At 38.8% G+C, this 26,918-nt stretch overlaps 3 protein-coding genes across 4 annotated transcripts; 1 reads left to right on the top strand and 2 right to left on the bottom strand.

Moving 5' to 3' along the window:
* Positions 1-6,767: 6,767 nt before the first annotated feature.
* Positions 6,768-8,694, bottom strand: LOC131353193 (colipase-like). Its single transcript, XM_058390002.1, has 3 exons — positions 8,536-8,694; positions 8,237-8,359; positions 6,768-7,283 (listed from the first exon to the last, which is right to left on the bottom strand). Exons 1-3 carry the CDS (start codon positions 8,629-8,631, stop codon positions 7,140-7,142), a joined length of 363 nt encoding a protein of 120 aa, XP_058245985.1. The 5' UTR covers positions 8,632-8,694; the 3' UTR covers positions 6,768-7,139.
* A 2,018-nt stretch (positions 8,695-10,712) lies between these two features.
* On the top strand, positions 10,713-12,122 carry lhfpl5b (LHFPL tetraspan subfamily member 5b). The gene is made up of 2 exons (XM_058390263.1): positions 10,713-11,124; positions 11,830-12,122. Exons 1-2 carry the CDS (start codon positions 10,713-10,715, stop codon positions 12,120-12,122), a joined length of 705 nt encoding a protein of 234 aa, XP_058246246.1.
* Positions 12,123-12,531: 409 nt separating this feature from the next.
* Positions 12,532-25,839, bottom strand: srpk1a (SRSF protein kinase 1a). 2 transcript variants are annotated; one of them, XM_058389848.1, is made up of 16 exons: positions 25,722-25,838; positions 24,861-24,915; positions 23,072-23,238; positions 22,794-22,902; positions 22,477-22,564; positions 22,282-22,369; positions 21,810-21,916; positions 21,452-21,617; positions 21,047-21,072; positions 20,615-20,846; positions 19,509-19,829; positions 19,244-19,344; positions 17,659-17,766; positions 17,280-17,349; positions 14,944-15,036; positions 12,532-13,612 (listed from the first exon to the last, which is right to left on the bottom strand). In XM_058389848.1, exons 1-16 carry the CDS (start codon positions 25,732-25,734, stop codon positions 13,428-13,430), a joined length of 1,929 nt encoding a protein of 642 aa, XP_058245831.1. In that variant the 5' UTR covers positions 25,735-25,838; the 3' UTR covers positions 12,532-13,427. The 2 variants fall into 2 exon arrangements, with proteins under 2 accessions (XP_058245831.1, XP_058245832.1); XM_058389849.1 differs by lacking the exon at positions 14,944-15,036 and having other exon boundaries at positions 25,722-25,839.
* Positions 25,840-26,918: the final 1,079 nt, after the last annotated feature.

Genomic DNA, 26,918 nt, shown 5'->3' with positions numbered 1-26,918 from the left:
AAGATCATCAGAGATGTCCAAGAGGTGAAAGAAAATTGGTCCCAGGCCGACACTGAAGCCGCAGTGCTGTAATCAGGCTGCAGAAACCTGTAGGGAGGTCAAGGGAACAGGCATGAATAGACCATTGATCTGAGAGATGAATCTTCACACACACTTTACAAACACAGCAGGAGCATGATTCTGCTATACTCAGCACTATTGCTAATTATCTTCATGAATATGAAAAATACTACGCAAATAAAAAGACACTGTAGTTGAGGAGCACTGGAAGCTGGAAGAGAAATAAAATGCGGACTCTCAGGGGTCCCTGGGGACAACACATGGAAGAAAATGCTAAGAAGCTCCATTCGCTGACCATTTCATGCCTTTCATGCATATTTTCCATATGACTTTGATCAATTCAGATTACTTGTTTCACAAAAAATAATCCAAAAAATACAGATTCTTTTGTCAAGTGAAATCCAGTGTGTCAGGTCAGAGATCACAGACTATTTTAATCTCAGACAAAGCAGAGTTAAATATTATACAGGAAGCAGATTTATTGCACACAATCAGAAGCAATCCAGTATTTACTGGCTATAATGTAATGTTTACTATGTGTCAGACGCAACTGCCCAAAAGTAATTTCACATATCTGTACACAGTGTAAAGTCATTAGTGAAAAATGTAATAAAAAAACGCCAGGGAGATCAAACCTGGTCATAAATGCAATTACCAATGTTTTCGAAATGGCTCTAGGGTCTTTGTGTTAGCAGTGTTGTTTTGAAATATTGGACAAGAGAGTGAGAGAGAGAGAGAGAGAGAGAGAGAGAGAGAGAGAGAGAGGGAGAGATAGAGAGAGAGAGAGAGAGAGAGAGAGAGAGAGAGAGGGAGGGAGAGAGAGAGAGAGAGAGAGAGGGAGAGAGAGAGAGAGAGAGAGAGAGAGAGAGAGTCACCTGTTTAATGTTAGCTTGAGGAATAAGTAGCAGACAGGCTGGTGCAACATCTTCTGGGATATGCATAGCTTAATCCTTGGGTGGGATCAGCCCCAAATAGGAATCTATGTTTTGCAAACAATTCTCATGAGGATTACAGAAATAAAAATGCAGTTTATTTAAATAAATAAAAAAAATTTTAAAAAAAAAAAGGGTGCAATTAGGGTGAATTTTAGGTGTAGGCAAAGCATTAATTATACTCAATAATAATTATGTCAATGTATGTTCCTCCTCACTCGGAGATAACTGTGTGTGAGGGAGTATGTCACGTTCCTTTTCTATCAGGAAATATTCAAGAAATATTAGTTGAAAATGTGAGAGGTTTAAAGTGATTATCATCAATTACTTTAAAAAATGTTACCAAAAAGAAAAAACACATGAATCTTTCTTTCTTTCAAACTGTCAAACACTAACTTTCCACATGAAAAAGCACTCCAGGGGGTTTTACAATCATGTCACTGATGATGATAGTGTTTGTTTCTCTGAATATTAAGCTGCTTGTACTTATCAGACTGCTTACAAGCTTTATCTATTTTATCTTCACTATCACTTTTTTTTTTCTTTTTAGATACTTTAACATAAAGGAGATTTTTTATGGGAAAAATAATAAAAGGAAAGACTCTTGAATGCTTTTTTTCCATTATCTCTTTTTACAATCGCTTATGAGCTGAAATAAGTTATAATATGTTAAATAAGGAATAAAACACAATGGAGTGAATTTATGAATCAAAGCAGTTACCTTAATTCACACCGGTGTATTGTAACATTGGCGTGAGTTTATGTAACATATTCATTGTATGCATGTAATGTGGGGCATTAAGAATTCAGTCGCTACTTTGTGGCTGGTGCTCAGTTGCTTGCCAGACATCTGTTATTACATTAAACAGCTGAAGCAAAGCAAAGCATTTGCTAGATGACAGCTTCATTTACCAATTTGCAACCTCTACAGACAGGGACACTTTATATTCCTGCAGCTAAGAAGTCTAATCACATCCATTAGTGCAATAAACATGCAATGAAAGATTGAAGCAAATTAAGAAGCACACTAACCATATTAGTCATGCAGCAGATACAAGGCACCTCCAAGGTCCGGGCATCCCAACTGTCCAGAATTTTACATAATCACATAGAATACTTTTAGAATATTAAGGCACATTCTGTTTGACTGCGTGACAAACAGCACATGTAACTTGCACATGTACTTTGTGCTAATCAGTGTTTATATGTAAGATTAGAAACTACTGAATGACAGACTGAAGTGTTTCCTAAATGCAATATTGATTATTATTATTATTATTGATTATGTTTCCTAAGCATAACAGCTTCATATAAACACATGAGATTGTTTTTAATGCAGTGTAAAGTTATTGTAAACCATGATATAAGGTTAGGCAGAGTTATCATTAATATTGTCATGTCAACAAAGATACATATAATACCCTTCACTCTTATTACATACTGTATATTATTTCACAGATATGACAAGTAAGGTAGAAGCTATGAAACAGGTGTAAAAAGATGCCTATCTTCTTTTAACTGTTGAGCTTCCTTCCCTCCAGAGCATTTACAGTGGTGTGTGCAGAAAGCAAGGAGGATCATCAGAAACTCCAGCCACCTGAGCCATGGACTGCTCTCACTGCTAGCATCAGGTAGATGGTAGACTGCATTATAATTTCTTTTTTACAGGACATCAAACTGTTGTAACCAATAACACCAAAACAAGCACAACAATCCATGCACATTATCATTTATCTCTAACATCTGCACTGCCCTCTACTATGACACTTTTTGACTGCATACAATGTTTACACTGTTTAAAGAATATCATTGTTTTTTATTTGCTAGAATACATTAATAATTTAGAGTACTGTAGGCAGTATCTCCACCTATGACATATTTTTACTGTATACAATGTTTACAGTTTTCTTTTATTGTGCTTAAAGCACAGTCATAATATTTTATAGTCTTTTGGCATTGTGCAATATTTTCTGTTTCCTATGAAAGAGCTACTTTATCACTTTGCACTGTTAGGAGTGTACAAGAATGTCAGTGTATATAAATGCTTAAAGCACTCTAGGACATGACAATAAGCCTGGAACAGTAGAGGTAGAATCTATGAATCAGTTCGGCCAGATGCTCTACGGATCTAAAAAGAAGACATTTCATATGGGCCTCCAGTAAAGAGTACAGAAATTTTTTCAACCAAAATATTTAACCTGCTTCTATTTTTATGGGATAAGTTTGTAATTTGCAGTGGCCTCTATTGCTTGCCAAGCAAACTGCATTTGCAATGAAAACACCTGACAAGCCTTCTCTTTCATCAGAGCCAGAGAGACCACAATACTGATCTTTATTTTGTGGTTAAGATGTATTAAAATGTATGCCGGTTTCAACTGTTTAAAGATTAACGTGGCCACAAGATACTCAGTCAAGGTCATTAGGGGAAATGAATCAAAACATTTGGCACAATCTTAATCGTTTGAGAATTAAGGGAATGGAGAAGTCAATTTGTAGAACATTGTTTTCTCTCATGGCCACATTATACTCACACAATGTACTACATGGTAAAAAATAATCTCTGTACCTTTTGCTGTAGACATTTTCCGTCACACTTAACTAACATCTCCAGCTAACTAACTTTTAAGAAAAAAATTCTTTTAGGAAAAAGAGACAGAGCTGGCCATGAAAAAAAATCTAAACCACATCTACTACAATAGTGCAAGACCTTCAGCTAAAGAGAAAACACCTCAAGAAAGAGTTAAGGATGTTCACTAGCCCAATAAATTTATAGCATGTATACTACTGTATTAGCTGCCAAATAACAAAGGCAATGCTACTCAAAGTATCATATTTTACACACAAACAAATTTTTTTTAAACAGTTTAATGTGTAAAAATGTTAAATGTTAAAGGGTTGATTTGAAAAAGATAACTATTAGCTAAATCAGTCTTTCTAGCTACCACAATATTATAAGCCCTGTGTTAATTCTATTCTTGACTACAAAGTATCACAAACAAATTTTTCTCATCTAAACTGCTTCTTGGTTCTAGAGTTTCTTAAACAGAGAAAATTAACGTTTTGTCATAGTGAAACATGAAGCACCTGGATGTGTGGTACCACTAACAATAACAGATGCTGCTTATATCATAATATCAAAATAACATAGGTACCAGTCAAAAATTTGGACACACCTTCTAATTCCATGGTTTTTCCCTTTTGTTTATTTCTTTCTACATTGTAAAACAATGCTGAAGGTGGCCGAATTACACAATAATGTCCTTTGAACAGTTGATATTGAGATACACTATATTGCCAAAAGTATTCGCTCACCCATCCAAATAATCAGAATCAGGTGTTCCAATCACTTCCTTGGCCACAGGTGTATAAAATCAAGCACCTAGGCATGCAGACTGTTTTTACAAACATTTGTGAAAGAATGGGTCGTTCTCAGGAGCTCAGTGAATTCCAGCGTGGAACTGTGATAGGATAGGATAGGATTTGGCATAGGATGTGATAGGACCTGTGCAACAAATCCAGTCGTGAAATTTCCTCGCTCCTAAATATTCCACAGTCAACTGTCAGCTGTATTATAAGAACGTGGAAGTGTTTGGGAACGAGAGCAACTCAGCCACGAAGTGGTAGGCCACGTAAACTGACGGAGCGGGGTCAGCGGATGCTGAGGCGCATAGTGCGAAGAGGTCGCCAACTTTCTGCAGAGTCAATCGCTACAGACCTCCAAACTTCATGTGGCCTTCAGATTAGCTCAAGAACAGTGCGCAGAGAGCTTCATGGAATGGGTTTCCATGGCCGAGCAGCTGCATCCAAGCCATACATCACCAAGTGCAATGCAAAGCGTCGGATGCAGTGGTGTAAAGCACGCCGCCACTGGACTCTAGAGCAGTGGAGATGCGTTCTCTGGAGTGACGAATCGCACTTCTCCATCTGGCAATCTGATGGACGAGTCTGGGTTTGGCGGTTGCCAGGAGAACGGTACTTGTCTGACTGCATTGTGCCAAGTGTAAAGTTTGGTGGAGGGGGGATTATGGTGTGGGGTTGTTTTTCAGGAGCTGGGCTTGACCCTTTAGTTCCAGTGAAAGGAACTCTGAATGCTTCAGCATACCAAGACATTTTGGACAATTCCATGCTCCCAACTTTGTGGGAACAGTTTGGAGCTGGCCCCTTCCTCTTCCAACATGACTGTGCACCAGTGCACAAAGCAAGGTCCATAAAGACATGGATGACAGAGTCTGGTGTGGATGAACTTGACTGGCCTGCACAGAGTCCTGACCTCAACCCGATAGAACACCTTTGGGATGAATTAGAGCGGAGACTGAGAGCCAGGCCTTCTCGTCCAACATCAGTGTGTGACCTCACAAATGCGCTTCTGGAAGAATGGTCAAAAATTCCCATAAACACACTCCTAAACCTTGTGGACAGCCTTCCCAGAAGAGTTGAAGCTGTTATAGCTGCAAAGGGTGGACCGACGTCATATTGAACCCTATGGATTAGGAATGGGATGTCACTTAAGTTCATATGCGAGTCAAGGCAGGCGAGTGAATACTTTTGGCAATATAGTGTATGTCTGCTACTGATGCTCTGTAAAGCCTTCATAATGGCTCTAATCTGAGGTGCTGTTAATTGGTGATTTCTGAGGCTGGTAACTCTAAATGAACTTCTCCTCTGCAGCAGAGGTAAGTTTTGGTCTTGCTTTACTGGGATGGTCTTCATGTGAGCCAGTTTCATCATGGTGCTTGATGGGTTTTGCAAATGCACTTGACAATACTGTTCTTGCAAGAACTATTCCAGAACATCTGACCTTCATGTCTTAAAATAACAACTGACTGTTTTTGTTGTCATTACATATGGATTACTTAAGTCCATGTGTGTTATTTCATAGTTTTGAAATCTCCAGTATTGTTCTAGAATGTAGAAAATAAATCCCTAAACAAAAAACATTGAATTGAAAGGTGTGTCCAAACGTTTGACTGGTAGTGTAGGTACCAGGAGAACATTTTAGTGTTTCAGACTTTTAAAGAAGCAGCTGAAAAGAACTTTCACTAAATCTTGTATGCTTTGGTTGTCTTTCGTAGATCTGCACATAAATTATTAAATGCAACCAAAACCCATGATTTAAACCTTGTTGTCTCTCTCAGACGAGGCGTGTATGGCTGAGTAACAGTCAGATAAGGGAAATCGTTTTGTCTCTGATGGACTATTCAGGATAAAATGCAATAACTCTAGTGTGTGCTGGAGCATGGAGAAAATCTGAAAACTTGGTCATGGTAAGTAAATCAACTCATTCCAGTAGAGCCTGACAGCAGCCTTGGGTTTTATGAAAGTGTATGCATCATTATGTTTTGGCTGTTGGAACTGTTTATAGGCAAGCTTACAACAAATATGTAGTGAATCTACTCTTAGATGCAAATGTCTACATGTATGATTTTCAATTCATTTTAATGTGAAAACATGAGTAGAATATAGATATAATATCACATCTCCTTTGTGGTTTGGACTTTACGGATTTCATTCAAACCCGAACCAGGAACATTTTGGATTTATAGGTTTCCAGTCCAATAGTTTGTATAACCTTAGGACATTAGATTTTAAACCTCAAAATAAATTGATAAACCTTACATGGAGGAAGTCAGTGCATCATTGCACTAATTGTTGTTGTAATTTCTTACCTGCCACCTTTTAACCCTAATGTACAGGTGATTGACCATCCATGTCCTCAGATACTCGCAGTTTTGTGCCCTGGTACAGACTACACACAATAATGAATATGTTTGACTATTGTGTTTTTTTGTGATACATTTTTTATTGATCGGGTTTCAACATGCAATTCCATGAGAGAATACCACCAATAACCAATAGTGTTATGCTGACATGGGTAAAATAGCCCTTGCACTGAAGGATCCTGGGTGACATCAGTGTTGACCTTGGATTTCTATTTTTGAAACAGTTGGGCATTAGATATGTTTTTATGTTGTTATTTATGGAGGAATGACTGAAGTGAACTATGAACTTTTTTTTAAAAAAAAGTCTTAAAGTAATTCATAATTTCTCATATCTTGGCATTTGAATATTGTTTTGGATATATAATGCACTGCTTGTCTGCAAGATTTGGGTTTTTCGGTTGCTCCATTCTGCGTTGTGTATTGAGCATTAGTTATTGGTAGTCTGATGTGGCCGATGTGGGTCTACACAGGTTCCAAAGTTGGTGTTGACGATGGACCCTCCAATGGACCAGTCACCTTCACATTTAAGTCCCGGCTCACAAGTGCAGTGGTAATATGAACCATACAGGCTCTATGTGGGGGGAAAAACACTTTAATTAAGCATCACTTATTCACTCTTTATTAGTGCATATTTACATGAGAATTAATTAGTGCATGAATATTCATGTGTTGTTATTGTAAAGTGTTAGCAAATACAGTAATTAAACAGTCAATAATTTTAGGATGTTAAGAAGAGTAACATAATATATGCTTTTCTTCCAATATGAGGATAGTCAGCTGAAACAGTTAGATAATATAAACGTATGGAAAAGGCCAGCAGGCCCTCCTTCATTATTTTCAAGTTCATTCTTTCTATCAGCTGTACCTCTAGACTATGTACAAGTGCTTTTCCAAAGTGCTTTCATTACTGTCACTGTGAAGGCAGTGAACTGAAGAAACACGCTTAATTAAAGCCCCAATTAAACCTTTATGAAAGAACACCACTGTTTAGTGATAGATAAGATGAAAAATGTGCATCAAATGTCATAAGGAAGCATTTGTGTTTTGGCAAATTCTGAACTACTATTTTCCCCCAGTCCTAATTAGTACAGGATATTTAATTCATTTAATTAAAGTATTTAAAGGAGTAAATGTTTACATTATCTACCCCTAGGTATAACAGAACATCTGCTACACTGACAAAATAGTGTTCCCTATTAAATGTTAATTAACATTTCATAGTCTGCATTAGCTTTTGGATGAAGCGTTTTGTTCTCAGTTTACAGCACTGTTAGAGTTTAATGTTTAGCTTCGCCTTCTTTGTGTCTATACAGATAGATAAGCAAGTGTAAATTTCGGTACAGAGTAAAAAAAAACTGTTTGGTTGTTTTACTTTGAAAATGCTGCAGAAATTTCAAAATATATAATGAAATGCATCATGTACTTTAAATTGGCCTGAAATTAATTAGGCAGTAGAGTAATGCTGATCCATGAAGAGTTGTACTGCCAAAGTTGTTATGAAAATGTCTCTAGCATGGCCTTTACCTTTTTAGAGCATGTCTCGCCCTCTGCAGAGCGTGAGGCACAGCGAGCCAGGTCAACAGCAGAGCGACGGTGGCAGCAGGAGCTCTTGCACTGCGCACTGATGCCGCACAACTCTCCATTATTCTATGACATTTGAGCAAGAAATACTAATTGGCAATTACATACATCAGTCATCCTAGACACCAAGAACGGAATAAAATACAGGAAATACAGGTTCCATGGCACATCCAAAAAAAAATAATTGTGGCAGTTTTAATAATTTAGTTCAGCTGCTTGCTCTCAGGTTTCAGCGATCTTACCAGGTTGATGAAAATGCCCCTTTCATCAGAAGTTTGAGGAGTAGTGGCCAGAGCCATGGCCATCAGGCACATTGCAATCACTAACACAGCCCTCATCGTGTTGTGTCTAGAGCCACAGTGAACTCACTTACTTGGGTTCTGCTTTTATTTTTCCTATATATCAGACCTCCCTTCCTGTGTTAACAAAGGTCATCTTTCTCAAATACAACTAAAGTATATCTATGACCATGCTCTAGGTTTCTTGACAGCTGTACAAACACAGCTGTTTTCCCATTAGTCCGTGTTAATGACAGAAGGTTAATTCCCATCAAACTGTTTGAGTAGTGTATTATTTAGGCAAAGTTTCTGTTTTAAACAAGCCACTAAAACCTGGACCTGTACTGAAATAACTAAAAATATAATCAACGGCATTGTAGAATTAGGAAACTAAAAAACTATTCTGTAGACTTGAGTTGATTTTAGTGTTGCTATCTCAAAGCTCCAGGGTTCCCTGATTAATCCTGAGTCTGGGTTACTGTTTGAGTGTCACTCTGTGAATGTGGATTTCCTCTGGGTTTGCCATGTCAGTAGCTTCAGTACCTGCTACACTGAATTGCCCCTATATTTGAATGAGTGTGTGAAATATGTGACTATGTTGACTGGCATCCCATCCAAGGTGTATTCCTACCTCACACCCAGTGTTCCTGGGTTTGATTCCAGATCTATCATGACCCTGAGCAGGACAAAGTGATTACTGAAAATGAATACATTTAAAATTATTAAAAGTGTTGAGTATTTCTTTATGTTGTAACTTAATATTTATATGAATTTTACTAACAATGTATTAGTGTTCAGAAATGGTCTTGTTAAACATGATGAAATTAATAGCAATATACACTAGGGCACTTAACAGCTAAACACACTTGCGACTCTTAATAGAAAAACACACAAAAGACCTAGGATTTGGCTAAGAATTCTTAAGGCAAGGTAGCCTAATATAACCCCCTAGACGGTGGGTGAGAGGACAGAGTAAGAGAGAGAGAGAGAGAGAGAGAGAGAGAGAGGCTGAATACTTTCTTGTTTGAGCCAACATAAAAATAGTTCACTCAACATTGAAATCACTGATAAACTCTCACTTGGTGAAGCACCAGCTGTCTCTTTAATCCTCTCTCTGAAAAAGAAGGCTTTTCATTAATCACATACATAAACACTCACCTATTATTTCTACACAGCTCCACCTGCTGGTTGATGCTCAGAATTTCACCATGCCTATCATACCCCCTGTCACACCCATTTTTGGTGATTGATATTTCACCCATGAGGTGCAAAGAGGATGGAACAATGTTTCTGAAGGTGTAACTTAAAGTTAATAGCATCTCAGAGCATCAAACATTTAACATAAAAGGAGACGCTTTTCCAGGTCTGTGAGATGTTTCACATTTCTGCTCTGCTCTTTTCTTTTCCTTTCCTACAACCCTGAGCCATAACATAATATGTAAAATGTCTGCAAATAATAATAATAATAATAATAATAATAATAATAATAATAATAATAATAAAGCTGAATAAAATGTGACCAAAGATGAGTATATTTCTTTCCAAGCTAAAATCACTCACATAAAATGTCACTGGATTGTGAAGGTTTTTAATTCATTATTAGTCTGGCTTTACAGCAACTTTTGAAACAGTCAGTCAACCAGACAAACAAAGCAGAATGCTTTTAAAATTTAGAAACTGACTTTAAAACCGGTTTTAAACAAAACACCCTACCCTGTGTGAGTCTCCTTTATGTCTTTCAGTAGCTGTACACTTACACCAAGGCTTGTTGTATATCTGATTACTCTAGTCAACTGTTCATCACCTTATTCTGATCACATTACCATCTAAAATTTATAGCCCATGACACCTCTGTTGGCTAGGACATTGTTTCTGACACAAAAGAACAAGTGTTGATGTCTTATCGGTCACTTCTTGAAGATGCAGCCTTGTACCAGTGAACTGCCAGTTATAATAAATGCATGGACCTCCTAAGAGTGTCCCAGTAGGTGTTAAGAAACAAATAACAATAGATTCAACTTGGTGTCTGTGGTAATGTATTTTCTTGTAGCACAACTTTAGCAAGATAAGGGTTTTGAAATCTTGTTAGCTAGTGAAAGGTGATTTTGCATCTTATTGGACGGCTCTAAATAATTATCAACATGCAGAGAATGCTTCCTGCGACCGAGGCGGTCAAAATCTACCAAACAAACTACGTGAGAAATGCCAGAGCCATTGGTGTCTTGTGGGCAATTTTTACCATCTGCTTTGCCATCATCACAATGGTGGTGTTCATTCAGCCCTACTGGATAGGAGACAGTGTCAACACACCGCAGTCTGGCTACTTTGGGCTCTTCTACTACTGCATAGGTAATCCCATCACCTCAGAGCTTGTCTGCAAAGGCAGTGTGCTCGACTTTAGCTCCATTCCATCTGGAGCATTTAAGACTGCCATGTTCTTTGTGGGAACTTCAATGCTACTTAATGTTGGCACCATGGTCTCCTTCAGCCTCTTCTTCTTCTGCAGTGCAGCCGGGGTGTACAAGATATGTGCATGGATGCAGACATCGTCAGGTAAAATTGTGTTATTCAGAGATAAAGTTTGGTTCTCTTATTATATTTATATAGCCATTGTGTATTTGAATGTATTTTGTGAGATATATATATATATATATATATACCTGAAAATACATTCATTTTCCAACGGTCATGTGTTTGGGGTAGTTTCAGATATTTTGTGATTTTTGGGCTGCATTTGATATGAAAATTTTGTTGAAACCTGTTAACCATGGTTAATGATATTACTTTGAACACAGCTGAAGGTATGTCTAAATGATAAAGCATGTTATTGACCTCAGATGGTAGCCTACAGCATAAGTCAGAGATCCAGAGCTTCCTAGGACCCCAAGCAATGGCTGTGTTTGTTTGCTTTCTCACATCCTTTCCAGCTCTACCAGACAGAATTAATTATAGACAGAATAATCTTAAAGTGTTTTACATAGCATTACTGCTTCGCAGCTCCAGAGCCTTTAGTTCGATCTTGATCTCAGGTAACCAGGCCTGTGTGAAATGTGGGTGCATGCATGGTGCCCTGCAATGGGCAGGCATTCAATTCTCAGGCGTTCTCAGGATGGGCTCTAGATCCACTCATTGTTCACTGTTCTATTCCTTCCAGCAGATAAAATGTGTACTGGACAAGAAACTGATGGATTGATCAATCAATAGATATGTTGCCATAGGCGAAAGCATGTCTTGTTCAATGTGTTCTCCATCCTGTAGCTGTGCTGTTGGTGATGGGCTGTATGATTTACCCTGATGGATGGGACTCTCCTGAGGTAAAGCGTATGTGTGGCGAGAGGACGAGTAAGTACACACTGGGGAACTGCACAGTGCGCTGGGCCTACATTCTGGCCATCATCTGCATCCTGGATGCACTCATGCTTGCACTTGTGGCCTTCACCCTGGGAAACAGACAGGACAACCTGCTGCCTGATGAATTTGAAGTGGAGACAGGGGAAGGTAAAACCAATAGCTTTAACAATTCTAGGTTAACAATTATTTTGAAAAAATAGTGGTGAACTTGATTGGATTCTCTTACCGTGCACATAACTACTACGTTTAGACTGCAAGATTCAGAAAGCTAGAGTTTTCTGGTATAAGTGTTTGGATAATATAATAAGCATTGCTTAAATTTATAATGTTGAAGTTTGCTCTAATAATTCAGAAAAAAACAAAAAGTATATGTATTCCTTCTCTGCCACAACAGATTCAAAAAACTGAATCCAGAAGCTGTTCCGACAACTGTGAAGAATCACGCTGGGCATCCCACAAACACTGAGAATGACCACTGAGGCAGACTGTTTATACTATAATTGATAAAATCCAAATAAAAACATTACAAACTACAGACATTCATTCACCCTTTTGAAGACACTTTGCAGTCTATGTGCGTTTCCCAACTAAAGTGGAAACTTCTTACAAAGAAAGAAATCAAATTTCATCCCTCTTCCAAATATTTTATTAAAACATTACTGTCCAGCTAAATAATCTTAGTTATTAATAGTACGATTTCTTTAAAAACTGTACATGGCTGTAATATACAGATCAAGGCAAAGTCTTTGGTACACATATATACACTAACAAGACAAACACACACATGCGCACACACTCACCCACTCAGTCAGTCAGTCTCTCTCCCTCACACTCAAACACATACTTTCCACAACTATCTTTTCGGTGGTGTTTAACAGCTACTCATTTTCTTGGAAGCATAGAAAGCGAGAAAGCAACCCTCCAAGTGTACTCAGATTTGACCAAAAGTGACACGACAAACAGAAAATAACTGACACTTTTAGAGACAAAATTACACAGTGGTATGGCATTTCCTAAAATAAACTACAATTCATTTAAATGCATTTTTTTTACAATTATGATGTAAACCTAATGGTTCCTTTTCAATATCTGGTGTGCGCACTCCCAAAACTAGGAAACATGTAACAAAAGTGACTCACAATATGTGCCCTTACAACAACCCCATGGTCAGTTAAAGCCTATCAAAATACAGAAATCTGATCTTTTAGGATGTATCACACAGCTAGAATAATACAAGAGATGTTCCCTAAAACTGTTGTGCAAATTTAGGGGGGGGGGGGGGGGGGGGTAGAGCTTGAGGATAAACATTGCCTCAGGAAATAAGTCTCAAGACATAAAAAACACCAGGATAATAACGCATTTCTCAGGTGAAACATACAAGAAAACACACACAAACAAATAATTACAAGTACTATTCTGGTATGCACTCAAACTGGAAAGTGATATGTTGCAGTCTCTCATGTGGAAGTGGAGGAAAATGGGGCTGCAGTAAGTTAAATGAGCCACTAGAGGGCAAGCCATGGATGGCGCAGGCATTCGGCTGCCGTGGCTCGTTTCTCAGGGATGAGTTCAAGCATGGGAAGCAGGAAGTCCGCAAAGGTCTCAGCGTCCTCTTGAGACCACTCATATTTATCCAACAGCACCTCCAGCAGACCCCACGGCTTCAGCTTGGTGATATGCTTCAGGTCACCTGCACAAATTCACACATTTAGAGCCTGCACACTCCATGCATACACACCAGCACTCAATATTGATTAAGCAGTAAAGCATGCACACATAAGGGACTCTACAGTTTTGACAAATGATAAATGACTGTTTTTAAAAATATGCATTGACTTGTTACTATTTTCACTACATACCGAATACAAAGTGGCAGGAAAATATTTGACAAAGTCAACAAAATTGATAATGGTGAAATTCAAAATTATCTAGAATTACTCCCTGCACTACTTTTTAAACATTTATCATTCAATCATTTGCATGCAAGGTAGTCACAACAAAAGGGCAAAAATTACAAATATTCTTTCATTAGGCAGTGAAAAACATTCACCATTTGCTGAACATCGAAGGCATCTGTCATTTTCGGGACTTTATCTTCCGTGTTTCAGTTTTACTTTATAAGCATATTCAAATATACACATCTAAAGCTCTTTATTTAGATGTAATGGGGTGAAGCCCAACAGAAGAGTCTTAACATGGCCTGTATCCTACTGCTGGTTAATTAATTTGTATCAAGCAACAGAGACAATTTTTTAGCCATTAGGCCGTAATTTCCTTCACTTGAACTAAATATATGTATCTGCTATATGCCTGTTCATGTATCCTGTTGTTTCGCAGATTGACTGTGTGTAACTCAGACTAACATTTCAAAAGACGCAATATTAATGTAAACATGAGGTGACATGACAGCAGCAGCAAACTGGTAACTGCAGGTGTGTCTCCAATCACACACGTCTACTATCTGAATAAAGTTTTCACATCTCAAATCATGGATCACTCATTGATTTTAAAGAGAGTTTCTTTATGAATGATTAGGGTTTGAAATGAACAAATCAAAAAGTAAATCAGTACATACTAAATACATTTAAGTGTGTGTCCAGCTAATCGAGGGGAACCTAATAGTGCTGGTTTTTGTATGTCTCCACCCCAGTCCACAAAGTCAACATATGTCCTAGAACAGCGGCTGCAAAATCATTATTTACAGGTCAATATAAAGTAGCTAGAGATGTCATGCGCACATGTATAAGTCATTGCATAGAACACCCATCAGCCTTTATGAGAAGCCATAGTTTTTTTTCCTTTCATCATTTCACATTCCCATTTTACTGTGATTATGGTAAAAAACCTTAACAGAGCTACAGGATGCTTGAGCACTTAACATACAAACAAGGTAATCCTTACAAACATTTATCAAAATGCTTCCATGGAAGTATTCACAGGAGCTCATCAACTGAGATTTTTGAAGCTTTTTTCTACTTGAAATAGATCATACAAAACAAGCAAGTCACAAAGCAGTATTACCTTTCTTGGTGAAAAAGTCCTTGGAGTACTTTCCCGCAATTATGAGTTTGCGCGGGATCATCCCCAACAGCTCAATGATCAAAGCAATGTGGTCTGCCATTTTGCATGGCAACGAAAAAAAGGGGGTTGTTGTGGGTTTGAGGGAGGGTGGGGATAAGGTTTTGATGGGAGACAAAACAAAACCACATATTGATCAAACATGGTTAATGGTCATTTATCCACTCTGGGAGAAGGGTGGAGCAGAGAGGTAGTATGCAGCTCAAATCTGACAGCACAGAGATTGGAGTCAGCAGTCTGACTGATTGCATTATTCCATTTCCTATTTAGCTCAGAATCTCTTAGATCAGCCAAAAAGATCATTTTGAAGTACAGTTTTTGTGATGGTTGCTAAGGAGAAAACCAAATGTCCTTATTCCTTTAAAATGCATTCACTAGCCATTAGTGCACTAGTGAAACACCTCACTTCTGCACTTGAATGAATTAACTGCAGGCATTAAAATAATAATAATAAAAAAAAATCACAGAGTAGAAGAATAATTTAGGAATCCATGGACACTTCATCCCTTTTACTGTGATGTCTGAGAAATACTAGCTGAAATAGCACATGTACAATGCACTGTCAAAAGAAGCTGCAAAAACCTCTTCACACTTGCCCTTGTGGCCCAGGGTGGAATTCTCTCCGTCATGACACGCGTACCTCTCCGAGTGAAGTATTCCTGCGAGACTTTCCCACACAGAGCATAGTGTCTGGGAATTCTACCCAACAGTTCAATGATCAGAGCAAGGTGGTCTGGAGGAAAATCAAGGGTAGGACAGGAGAGAGAGAGAGACAGACAGAATGACAGCAGCAAGAGCAAAAGCAAGATGAGCAGCAATGGGCATGATAAGAGTTTAAATGCTGTGTAAGGGTGCACATGTACATGCGTATCAAGACCCAGATGTTATTATATGAACAGAGTAAATGCTGTCTAAAAATGTTCAACTCAACATTCAGGACCAAGAATGTTTACATAAGTGAACATTCAGTCGAGATTAGGGACAGGTGATACACAATGTCAGAGCACTGAATCTGCTTCCAATCAGACAGTTAGAGCAGGGTCCAAACTGAACTATGTATATCAGGGGCTGCGGTGACTAAGGTTGGGCTCGGGTTTGTTGGATATTTAAAAAGAGCTGTGCCAATAGTCACTATATTTAAACTAGAAAAGTTCATCAACAACAAATCACATTTCAGAAAAACCTTATTTCAAGGGGTTGAGGAAATTTATATTTTAATCAAGTGAAACAAGGAATTATGTCTTCTACAGCAGACATTGTTCTCTTATAAATACCATAAAAGGCCATGCAGGACAGATGTGAGAAATGGTTAGCATGACACTGTGCCAAATAAAGTGTGTGCACTGTAACATTTAGTACATGCACAAACATCAAGGGAATTTCCACCAGAATTTCCTATCTTCCAGAAACTTATTCATAGGTATATATCTGTACTTTTAACCAAGGAAATTCATTTTTCAAACCCATCAATGGATTTATTTTTTTCTGTTCTGGACAAGTGCATTTGCTTGTAACATAATGCAGTAACTTTTGTGAAAGAAATAAGCATCTTTTTCAGTTTGGCTCTCCCTGGACGCATGCAGAAAGAACAGGATGTGGAATATAATAAGCATCACAAGCGCCTGGTTAAGTGAAGCATGGAGGAGACCCATACATTTGGATCGGTTTAAAAACATCCCTGCAGATTTGCAGGACTTTGAAATAAGGCTTTCATGTCTTTTAAAAAGGCAACAGATACAAGTGCAACCAAAATGCAGGAGGATGACAGAAAAGGAGGAGAGAATTGAGTGGAGAAGGGAAAAATCATGTAGAGAAGGTGGAGACGGTGCAGATTTTATTTCTAGCTCTGTTAGAAAGGGAAAGAGACTCAGGAATAAAGATATACAACCAGTTACATTATATTTTGTAGTGATAAGTCTCAGTGTTGTGCTTAATAAAAATAAAAAAAAGAGCCAAATACTCAATAACTGCAACTTATACACAGATACAGAGTATGTAGTGTAATCACATCAAATTAGTCAGTCAATCTTATTGTAATGAATACATCAAGATATTAATTATTCTTAATCAGTCACAACAGGAGAGGTACCACTGTCTTGAAAAACTCACACTAGGCATATATGCAGTGGAAATGTAAAGAGACTATGCTTAGCCTGTAGATAGATCTAGCCAATCATAGGAATCTTAAAAATAACTTGCATCAGCACAGAAGACTAAGCATAGTGTTTGAAAAGGAAGTCAAGAGCAAACAAAGTGGAGACAGGAAGAAACTGCTTTACCTTCATCTCTGGAGTAATCTTCACCTGAGTGGGGTTCAAACAAGTAGTCTCCAGTGGCCAGTTCAAACGCCTATAATGAGAGGAATGACACGTAGAGGAAGAGTGATTTTATACTGATTAAAAAAAAAAAAAATCCTCAATAAATAGTCAGAAAACTGCTACTTCTAGATCTATGAACGGGTAAGGTAGTCATTAAAAATAAATCTAGATTAAGTAGTGCTTAACAATAAGTTTTTACAAACCCACTATTGCCTGTTGCAAAATTATAGCACTCAACAGCATTAAGTAAATGTACAGATGTTATTTGTAATAATCCGCAGTGTTAAAACTAAACACTTCTTCAGTGCTTGATATTAGTATTGTATCGTATATCTCTCACCATACAAGCAGTGCTCCATATATCAGCTGGTGTACTGTAACCTGAACCAATCAGCACCTCCAGGGAACGATACTGCCTTGTCTGTATGTCCTCAGTGAAGTGTTTGTGCTGGAGGAAAACAGCAGTTTCGTTTATGAATTCAGCCTAATCATATGGTAGGTGCATATTTAATATCATTTACTAGATGAAAAAAAAACCTGATAAATAATCCAATCCAAGCAGAGTTTCCTTCAGATCTGAAATCTGTAGGTGGGTGTCATGTCAAAATTTGTTAAATATACTGGGTTACTCTTTCCATGTAGTCTTTCCAGACCACTCAGGTCTTTCTAACTCACCTGCCAGAACCCTACGTCTGTCAGTAAAATGATTTCCTCTTTATTTTAAGTTTTTGGGATGAATTTTTATGTTTAAATCATAGTCACTGATGTACTCTAACCTTCTGATGCTCTATACAATTCCTGGACATTAGACTGATTCAGAATAATGTCATCAAATACATGTCACCAAAAAAAGGGCTTCCTATAATAATATACATTTTAAATATTTAGTTGTTATTTAGTTCAATATACATGAATGCCAAGCTGCCTATCCACAGCATGGGTGTGACGTGAAATCGGACAAGCCACAACCACAAAACAGTCTGTGGGTTACATGTAATGTGGTCCTGTAAAAAAAAAAAATCCCATGTAGTAAACTTTATGCCATTTTGTCACACATGCAAGCAAATTACACAAGGCTCCTTAGTAGAAGGCAGTTGTTATCTGTGGTGTGAAGAGGCTGAAAGTACTTAATTAATTAACTAAAATGATCATTATCTACCCATCATATTTTGCTGTGCTGTGTGACTTTACTACAGCAATTTCAGTATCCTAAACAAGTTTACCTTTAAAATTACCTGGGAAACATTTAACAATATTAAAAAAATACACGAGAACATCTCTGCAGAACCGTCCAAACATGCCTTACAAGTCTGCTAGCCGAGTGTCAGTCCCTGGTAGACATTGCATGTCAATTTTACAGCATTCATGCAATCACTGCATAAAAGAGTGGCAGTTATTTGCCTGATGAATGACGTTAATAACTATTGTACCACATGACCTCACACCTGTTTGCCATGTATACTGAAGAGAAATGGGAGAAACAACACTGGAAAGCAATGCTGTGAAGTTTAAAACGATTCAAACAATAATAGCAAATACTGAAATGCAATGTTTTGCTCAATTTTAGACTACTGCAGAATAAATGTATCTGTAATTTCAAATGAAGGTGTCATCTGTTACAGTAATGTAAGAATATCATAAATATACATATGTTCTTGTTCTTAGCAAAACTGTCTGAAGAATTATGCCCAACATGGCATTAAAAAAGGGCACAGAGGTCCTGAAAACAAACGCATGAGTAAGATTTTATTCATCTGACCCTGTTTACACAATCTAATCAGTTTGCCTGCTGGTTAGATTCATAATTCCAGATAAATGTATATGTATCAATGTATCCACCTCCTATTTGTGGAGACAAAAAAACAAATCTGGAAAGTGGATATTGACAATCCATAAAAGGTCGATAGAAAGATGAAGCCTCTTACCACCCAGCATGCATTGCCCAAGTCAGCGATCTTAACCTTGATCTTGTCTGAATTTAGTGGTTCCAAGGGATTGATTAGAAGGCTCCCCGCTGTCATCTTGGCTGTGAGAAAAGAGAGACAGGCAAAGAATTACTCAATGCAATCATCATAGATCCAAGTAGCAAGAAGAGATATATGTAGGGAAAAAAAGTATTTACAAATTTGTGATTAGATCAAAACAATACCATAAAGAATTATTTATTATTTAAGTGTGTAGCTGGCTTACCATTCTGTGGTGTGGACTGCTTATCTCTGGCAGGCACTGGTCTTCCCTGCAGTTTGTAATCTTCTTCCTCTTCCCTCACGTCTCCATTGCTGTGACTCTGATCAGCATCAGGAGAATACAGCCCGTTACAATACTCATAAGGGCTCTGGGGTATGTCCCATGAAGGTCCTGCATTAGCATTGTGCTGGTCTTCCTGCTTCAGCTGCATTTGTTGCTTGATTTCATCTAATTCTTCCTCAGGTAGGACTTGGCTCCCAGGCAGGTGGCCATTACAGTTGAGTTCATCTGAGGCACCAGAAGTGAGGCGCTCTCTGGGGTTAGCTGGGTTTAGAAGAACAAAAAATCCAGTCCAAATGGATGATAACCCAGCCAATGCTGTGCACATCTAATAAAACCATCTAATTAGCATCAAATGATCAAAAATCCCCCCCCTTTTTTAACTAAATATGATGATAAATTGTGAAATGTAAACCAAGCACTAAAAGCATGAAATGTTCATCTAAGCATTCATTTTCAAAAACACACACTTCACAAACAGGAAAATATGCAATTTTGGTGTCTGATTTTTGTTTTAAGCTAGCTATTGTACCAACAGATAGTGTAGTTAGGCAAAAGGGTTTGACAGGCTATAGAACTGAAATAAATTTGAAACAAAACATATACAAATCTATTAACAGAAAATTCCATAATAAAAACACACAAATCAAATATCATAATTTTGTTCATCTTTCTTCAACCGTATGTCTACCTTAGCGAGCTAGGCCACCGTCATTAGACTTAGTAACTGCATGCTGCCTTCTTGCATGAGATTATAGCACAGCAAACCTTATATCCTTCAACTAAAGCTAATATTTTTGCTAAGTAGAAGTTTGCTAATTTAAAAAAAGTGTGCTTTTTATGTAAATGTCTAATTACTACTGATTTTAAAAGCAGCAGATTGGGCAACATCATCTAATAAATCTAAAGGTTTTCAACTTTTGTCCATCAACCTGCAATCAAATCTTGGTACTGACAATAATATAGCTTTGTTTGCCCCCAGTGGGCCCTTGGCCACTAAGTGGTATGCATAAAACATATTGGAAAAAAAAGGATAAAAACAGCTTTACCCATTAAAGACTGTCCTATTACTTCCTCATCACCAATATCCTGCATAGAGGCTTGTCTAAGAGGCGCACAAACAGGTGACTTAGGAGACTGTGGGTCATCTTCGTCCTCTTCGGCAACCTCAGTCCCATTCTCCATTTCTTCTAGGTCCTGAATGCATTTCTCCAGCAGCTCTGCCTGACGCTTCTGCTTCTTTTTCAACTTCTTCTTTTTGTTCTTTGACATTTTGGATGCCTTGGGAGAAAAACAATTGATAGACAAACACTGTGTAGCACAAAATGCTCTGTAGACTAAAAAGAGTGAGGAGAACTAGGGTGATACAATGCAACTCTACAAATGAGGAGACAATGTAAAACCTTATGCTCATCAAACAAAAACAGGAGACATGACTTGTTTTAAGCCATTTAAAACCATTTACGAAAGCCTAGGCTTACCTGTTTAGGAACTCGTGCTGTACTCACTGAAACAGAAACAGAAAACAGATTTCTGTCAGTACAACAAACCGCTGTTGCTGTCAAACATGACAAACCTCACAGTAACTCAGCCGCAATGCTGCAGGACTAGAGAAAGTGATCAGACTGGCTGCACTAGAGAGCATAGGGACCATGCAAACATCAAAGTGTATACTGACAATAAAAACGCAAACAGAAAGAGAGCTCACAGGCAAACAAATAAAAGAGCAAGTTCATTCTTGTCTGTCATGCACCATGAAATCAGGTCAAGGACAAGTTTATACACTGTGGAAATAAATTATCACGCTGAGCAAGTCGAACTGTGCATAAACGTAAAAGTAAGAGAGTTTTATTATAAGACAGATCAAGAAAATCAGTTAGAAAGACCTGCAGATCCAGACGGAGGGGGGGCGCCGGCTTTCTGCCATTCTGTGGCTTCAGCTGCCAGTCTTCTCACATATGACTCATCCACACTCATCAGTATGTTCTCTGGCTTTATGTCCGTGTGGATAATCTTACACTTTGTGTGCAAGTAATCGAGGCCCTGCAAAACCTACAACATTGTGAAACATTGAAAAGTTGTGTCATTCAACAGTAAATGCATCATTCAACTTATTTGCACAACAGCCAAACATCCGAGTTCTTATTTCATTTATTAAAGACAAAAAAAACAAAGTGCAGTAAATAAAGGTTTGCCTGCTTGACATTTTATTGATCATTAGCACAAGTAAGTGGGTGTGGTTACCTGCCGAATGATGCTTTTGACACAAGGTAGGGGTAAACCTTGATAGTTAGACTTGATAATCCATTTGAGTAAATGATGTCCCAACACTTCAAATACCATGCACACATCTAAGAGGTGAAGTCAAGAAATCTATTTCAAACTAATGAGGACACATTCAGTGCATCGCCACGTAGAAATATTGCTGCCAATACAATTATACTAAACATCTCAGTTTATCCGAGATACTAAATATTAATTTTGATTAAAGTGCACCCATAACAGATTATCACAAAAAAAAAAAAACCTTCCTTCAGCTCCTAAAACTGTGTGTTTACTCCAGTCATGCGATTCACAAAAATGCTGATCTCAGCCTGGTCTACAATAGCACCTGTATGCACATCAACGAGCATTCTTAATCACATTTTGTATCGACACAGATACACTGGTTACACAAACACACACAAACATGCCAGGTCCTTTATGGGAAGGATACGCGTTCCATTGACGCCAGATATTTTGAAATCATCCAACAGCTGAACTACCATCTCTCTGTTTGGATCATCGGGGTCAGTGTTTCTTACCTGAACACAAAACAGAAACACAGTGCATTGCAACCAACCTCTAAAATAAGGGGTGATTGTGAACAGGCCTGTTGTAACCATCAGCAACCAAGAGAAACCATACTTACAGATCTCAGCAGCTTTATCTCATCCAGGGCTGTCTCTGTGTAGTGCTCTGCACTCTTTACCACTTTCATTGCCACAAATCGCTTTCCTCTGAGCATACAGAAGAGAAGAGCAAACAAGAGAGGAGAGAGAAGACATCATTGAAAATATAAATAAAATAAATAAGAAAAAATAAAAAGAGAAAGTAAGAAAAAATAAATAAGACAGGAAACAAAGAAAAAATAAATAAGACAGGAAACAAAGAAAAGGGTGTGTATGTTTGGGTGTGTTAGCGTTTGTGAAGGTTATGGCATTCCTGTGTAAAGAATACAAAACTTACTGAATGTCCCAGGCAAGCCACACTGTGGAAAAATGGCCCCAGCCCAGCTTACGGATCACATGATACTTCCCATTATACAGGTCTCCTATTTTCACATGGTGGTAGCCACCTAGACAAACAAAAGCAGAAGATTTGCAAACTAATGTTTGCCCTCATTGATGCAAGGATTACATCTCCATTATGATCAAGTGGCAACATCAGACAGAGAACAGGAGATGCTGTACTTAAAGAAGCACAAAATACATTACAAAAATACCACGCAATACCAAGCAGGTTACCTTTGCAGTAGTCATTGGGATCTTCCTGCTCCTCATCATCAGAGCCTAGAATCTCTTCATCAGGCTCCTGCTGCTGCGGTTCTGCAGGGAGCTGCTGTTGCTGTTGCTGTTGTTGTTGTTGTTGTTGCTGCTGCTGCTGCGATGCTCCTCTCGGTTGATGAGCTGGCCTGGAAAAACACAATCCATTTAAAATAATGCTAATACATTACCCCAGTACTGATGGTCAAATCATGACAAAAAATACCATTCCAGGACATACAATACAGATAAGTAGAGGTTAGTAGAAGACAGACACAAAACACTAAAGTGCAGTTTTATAATCCATCCAGTGATCTACAATTTATGGAGAATGCAGTTCAGCCTCAGTATCATTTCATCCATCCCTGTGGTATATTCCAGTATCTCACTTAAGCAGCTGACATAGAGAAAGGACATCCTGTCTTTTCCTGTAAATCATCTAAGAAAGTCTATCACAACTTTGCTCTTTACCTCCTAGGTAAGTAGTGTAATTAAGTCAATAAAGCTGAACCTAGAGGCTGTTACTGAAGGGTTGGGATGCTGAAGTATATGTCAGCAAGTATATAAGCCTGCGCTTTACATGTGATTATCCCAAATCACTCTCTTTCAAATTTAAAGAAAATTTCCCTTGGTTTCTGATTGAATGATCTTCACTCTCAAAAATTCAATAGCAAAGCCTCACCATGGAGCGTTATATTCATGCTTATACACTGATCAGCCATAACATTATGACCACCTGCCTAATATTGTGTTGGTCCCCCTTTTGCTGCCAAAACAGCCCTGACCCATCATGCACTGTGTATTCTGACACCTTTCCATCAGAACCAACATTTACTTTAGCAAGTTGAGGAACAGTAGCTCTCCGTTAGATTGGATCACACGGGCCAGCCTTCACTCCCCATGTGCATCAATGAGCCTTGGCCGCCCATGACCCTGTCACCGGTTCACCACTGTTCCTTCCTTGGATCTTTTTCATAGATACTGACCACTCCAGACTGGGAACACCCCACAAGAGCTGCAGTTTTGGAGATGCTCTGATCCAGTCGTCTAGCCATCACAATTTGGCCCTCGCTCAAATCCTTTCGCTCGCCCATTTTCCTTTCTTCTAACACATCAACTTTGAGGACAAAATGTTCACTTGCTGCCTAATATATCCCACCTACTAAAAGGAGCCATGATGGGGAGATAATGTTATTCATTTCACCTGTCAGTGCTCATAAAGTTATGGCTGATCAGTGTGCATAAAAGTATGCTGCATGATCTGTGCACAGGTACATAGAATTCATGACACAATACAGCACTGATATACAATCCAAATACCACCACTAATCACAAGATTTTTGGCTATAGAACTTATAGAATAAAAAGGTTTAGATCCAGGAAAAAAGCAAGATATGCTTTATTTGTGCCTGGTGGAAATCTGTTTTGCAAAGCACAAGTGGAACACTAGTGGACCACAAAATTATCCATAGATTTGCATGTGTATTTATGGAGTCCAGAAGACCTGCATGGAATGCATTTGCCAGTAAGGGCCATAAAGAGTCCTCCATTTTTAGGGCCTGGACACAAACCACTTCAGACTTCAACACAACAAGTAAATAAGCCATAACCATAAGGCAGCACATAAACTGCTGTACTTCAAGTGAAATTAGTCAGCATTGTAGCGATCATGCGGCCATGTTTGTATGCGTAAAGTAAAATACACAAACCAAAACAAAGCCCTGTTGCTCTACATACTGCGCAGAAACATGTAAATAACAAGCAAACTTACTTCTTAGTTGCTTTCTTGGCTTTGCCCCTTTTCTTCCTGGCCTGGAGGGCGAGAACTGTTATGGGGGGGATACAAAAAGGAAACTTAATTTAGACAACAGCAGCCATGTAGTTAGCTCACACCCACCCACCAGTAACACTTACAGAGTCACACTGCAAAACCACACCATGCATCAGACAAAGATGATCTGACTTTGGGCTTCAATTCTGCGACTAAATGATGAACTGGAGTTTCATCTTGGAAAGAGATAACCAGCTGAAAACGTACTCTTTTTTATCAGTCAGAGTCGTTAGCCTGTTAGCAAGCTGTAGTCCGAAATCCTCCCCGAAAAATGCACCAGCGTCTAGTAATATACATTTCACCAAAGGTACAGGGATGCAAAATAATTCATGCGGTTGCGGTTATATCACAATGCCGGGATCTAAACGATAAGATTCCTGAAGTTTCCATCACGGATGAGACTGAGATTATTTAGCCGTACACAAAGATTCCTCTGCTACTCCGTACACACAGTGCCTCTGTAACATCGTCACATATCTACCGCAATAGGAAACCGGGCTAAAGAAAATATGATTCATGAGCAAGCTGTGATTAATAACTCCTAGCGGACTAACCCTAGCACCTGGTACGTTAACGTTAGGAGCCCAGCTAAAGCTAACGCTTAAGCTAAAGCTAACCGCTGTGTGACATTAGCGTCCGGTCGCACGTATCGACGTGTCCGCGGACGAAACGAGACATTTCCAGCTTAATATCAAAGTAACGTGCTACAATTCGATAGCATGTCATGAACTATAGCAAACCCAATAGTGATACCAAGCCGGAAAAGTCAAAATATGAGTAGATAACGTTAAAAGAGATTACCTTTTCTCTCCATGTTGGCCCGGTAGATGGTGGCTCGAGGCTCCACGCGCCTGCGCGGCTGGCTGCTACTCGCTCGCACGCGCACGCTGCTGTCTCTGTGTGTGTGTGTGTGTGCTTATGCGCGAACCTGGATCCGAAAGCGCATACTGCTGTACTAAACATGTGGAGAAATAGCATGCACACAGTGAGAGCACACTATTCTTACTTACTCCCGAGTATAATGTGTGAAACAATAGATAGATAGATAGATAGATAGATAGACTACTCACAAAAAGTTAAGGACATTCGGCTTTCGGGTGAAATTTCAGGATGCACCTAAAATGCTCTATAACCTTTACAGGTGAACTTAATTTGACCTTCTCTACACTTTTGAATGCACATGTCCAACTGTTCAGTGTTTCAGTACTTTTTTGCATAACTTGCTGTTCACAAGGTGCTTAACGGCAAAATTCACAACTGGTGTTTGATCCATGAATCGACCAATAAATTTTCTGGTTCAATTAGAACTGGTATTTAAACAGTCCTCTTCATCATGCTGTTCACATTTTGACATCATGAGACCAAGGCGACACCTAACAATTGATCAACAGTACAAACAGGATGTTCTCAGAGGGAAGTGGCCACTGAGCTTAGTGTCACAGAGTGTCATCAGCAGTTTGCGACAAAGATACAGAGAGACTGGAAGAGTCACATCCCATGTTGATGATCACTACATTGTGAACAGTGCTCTGCGGAACCGGATGATGAATGCCACTCAACTCCAGGCACATTTAAGGGAGGTGAGAGGCACCCAAGTGTCATCAGCATGGTCTGCGTGCTAGACGACCTGCAAAGGTACCTGACCACACCACCAGACATCTTGCATGGGCGAGGGAGTATTTAGGCTGGACGAGGGACCAGTGGGCCTCAGTGCTGTTCTCTGATGAAAGTCAATTCACGTTGAGCAGAACTGATGGCCGCCAACAATGTTGGAGACGTCAAGGAGAGCGCTATGCATTAGCCACTGTTGTGGTGGTGTTACAGTCTGGGCAGGTGTGTCTACTCAATACAGAACTGCCCTACATCTTGTGAATGGTACAGTGTCAAGCCAATACTACCTGAATAACATCATTAATCCAGTCATTGTGCCCCTGCATAAACACAGGCCTAGTTTCATCTTCATGGACGACAATGTTCCAGCTCATCCAGGTCGCATCA

This window comes from Hemibagrus wyckioides, linkage group LG05, assembly GCF_019097595.1.
Source record: "Hemibagrus wyckioides isolate EC202008001 linkage group LG05, SWU_Hwy_1.0, whole genome shotgun sequence".
NCBI classification, from domain to species: domain Eukaryota; kingdom Metazoa; phylum Chordata; class Actinopteri; order Siluriformes; family Bagridae; genus Hemibagrus; species Hemibagrus wyckioides.
Note: the sequence above shows the minus strand (reverse complement) of the source record. Positions and strands in the feature narration are given on the sequence as shown.

Coding starts and splice junctions, on each gene's coding strand:
- LOC131353193 (XM_058390002.1), bottom strand. CDS start 8,631: ATGAGGGCTGTGTTAGTGATTGCAATGTGCCTGATGGCCATGGCTCTG. Junction 8,360..8,535: donor GGGGCATTTTCATCAACCTG/GTAAGATCGCTG, acceptor CAAATGTCATAG/AATAATGGAGAGTTGTGCGG. Junction 7,284..8,236: donor GCGAGACATGCTCTAAAAAG/GTAAAGGCCATG, acceptor CCCCCCACATAG/AGCCTGTATGGTTCATATTA.
- lhfpl5b (XM_058390263.1), top strand. CDS start 10,713: ATGCAGAGAATGCTTCCTGCGACCGAGGCGGTCAAAATCTACCAAACA. Junction 11,125..11,829: donor ATGGATGCAGACATCGTCAG/GTAAAATTGTGT, acceptor TCCATCCTGTAG/CTGTGCTGTTGGTGATGGGC.
- srpk1a (XM_058389848.1), bottom strand. Junction 17,767..19,243: donor TGGGCAATGCATGCTGGGTG/GTAAGAGGCTTC, acceptor GTTTTCCTCCAG/CACAAACACTTCACTGAGGA. Junction 17,350..17,658: donor TATGGAGCACTGCTTGTATG/GTGAGAGATATA, acceptor CTCTCATTATAG/GCGTTTGAACTGGCCACTGG.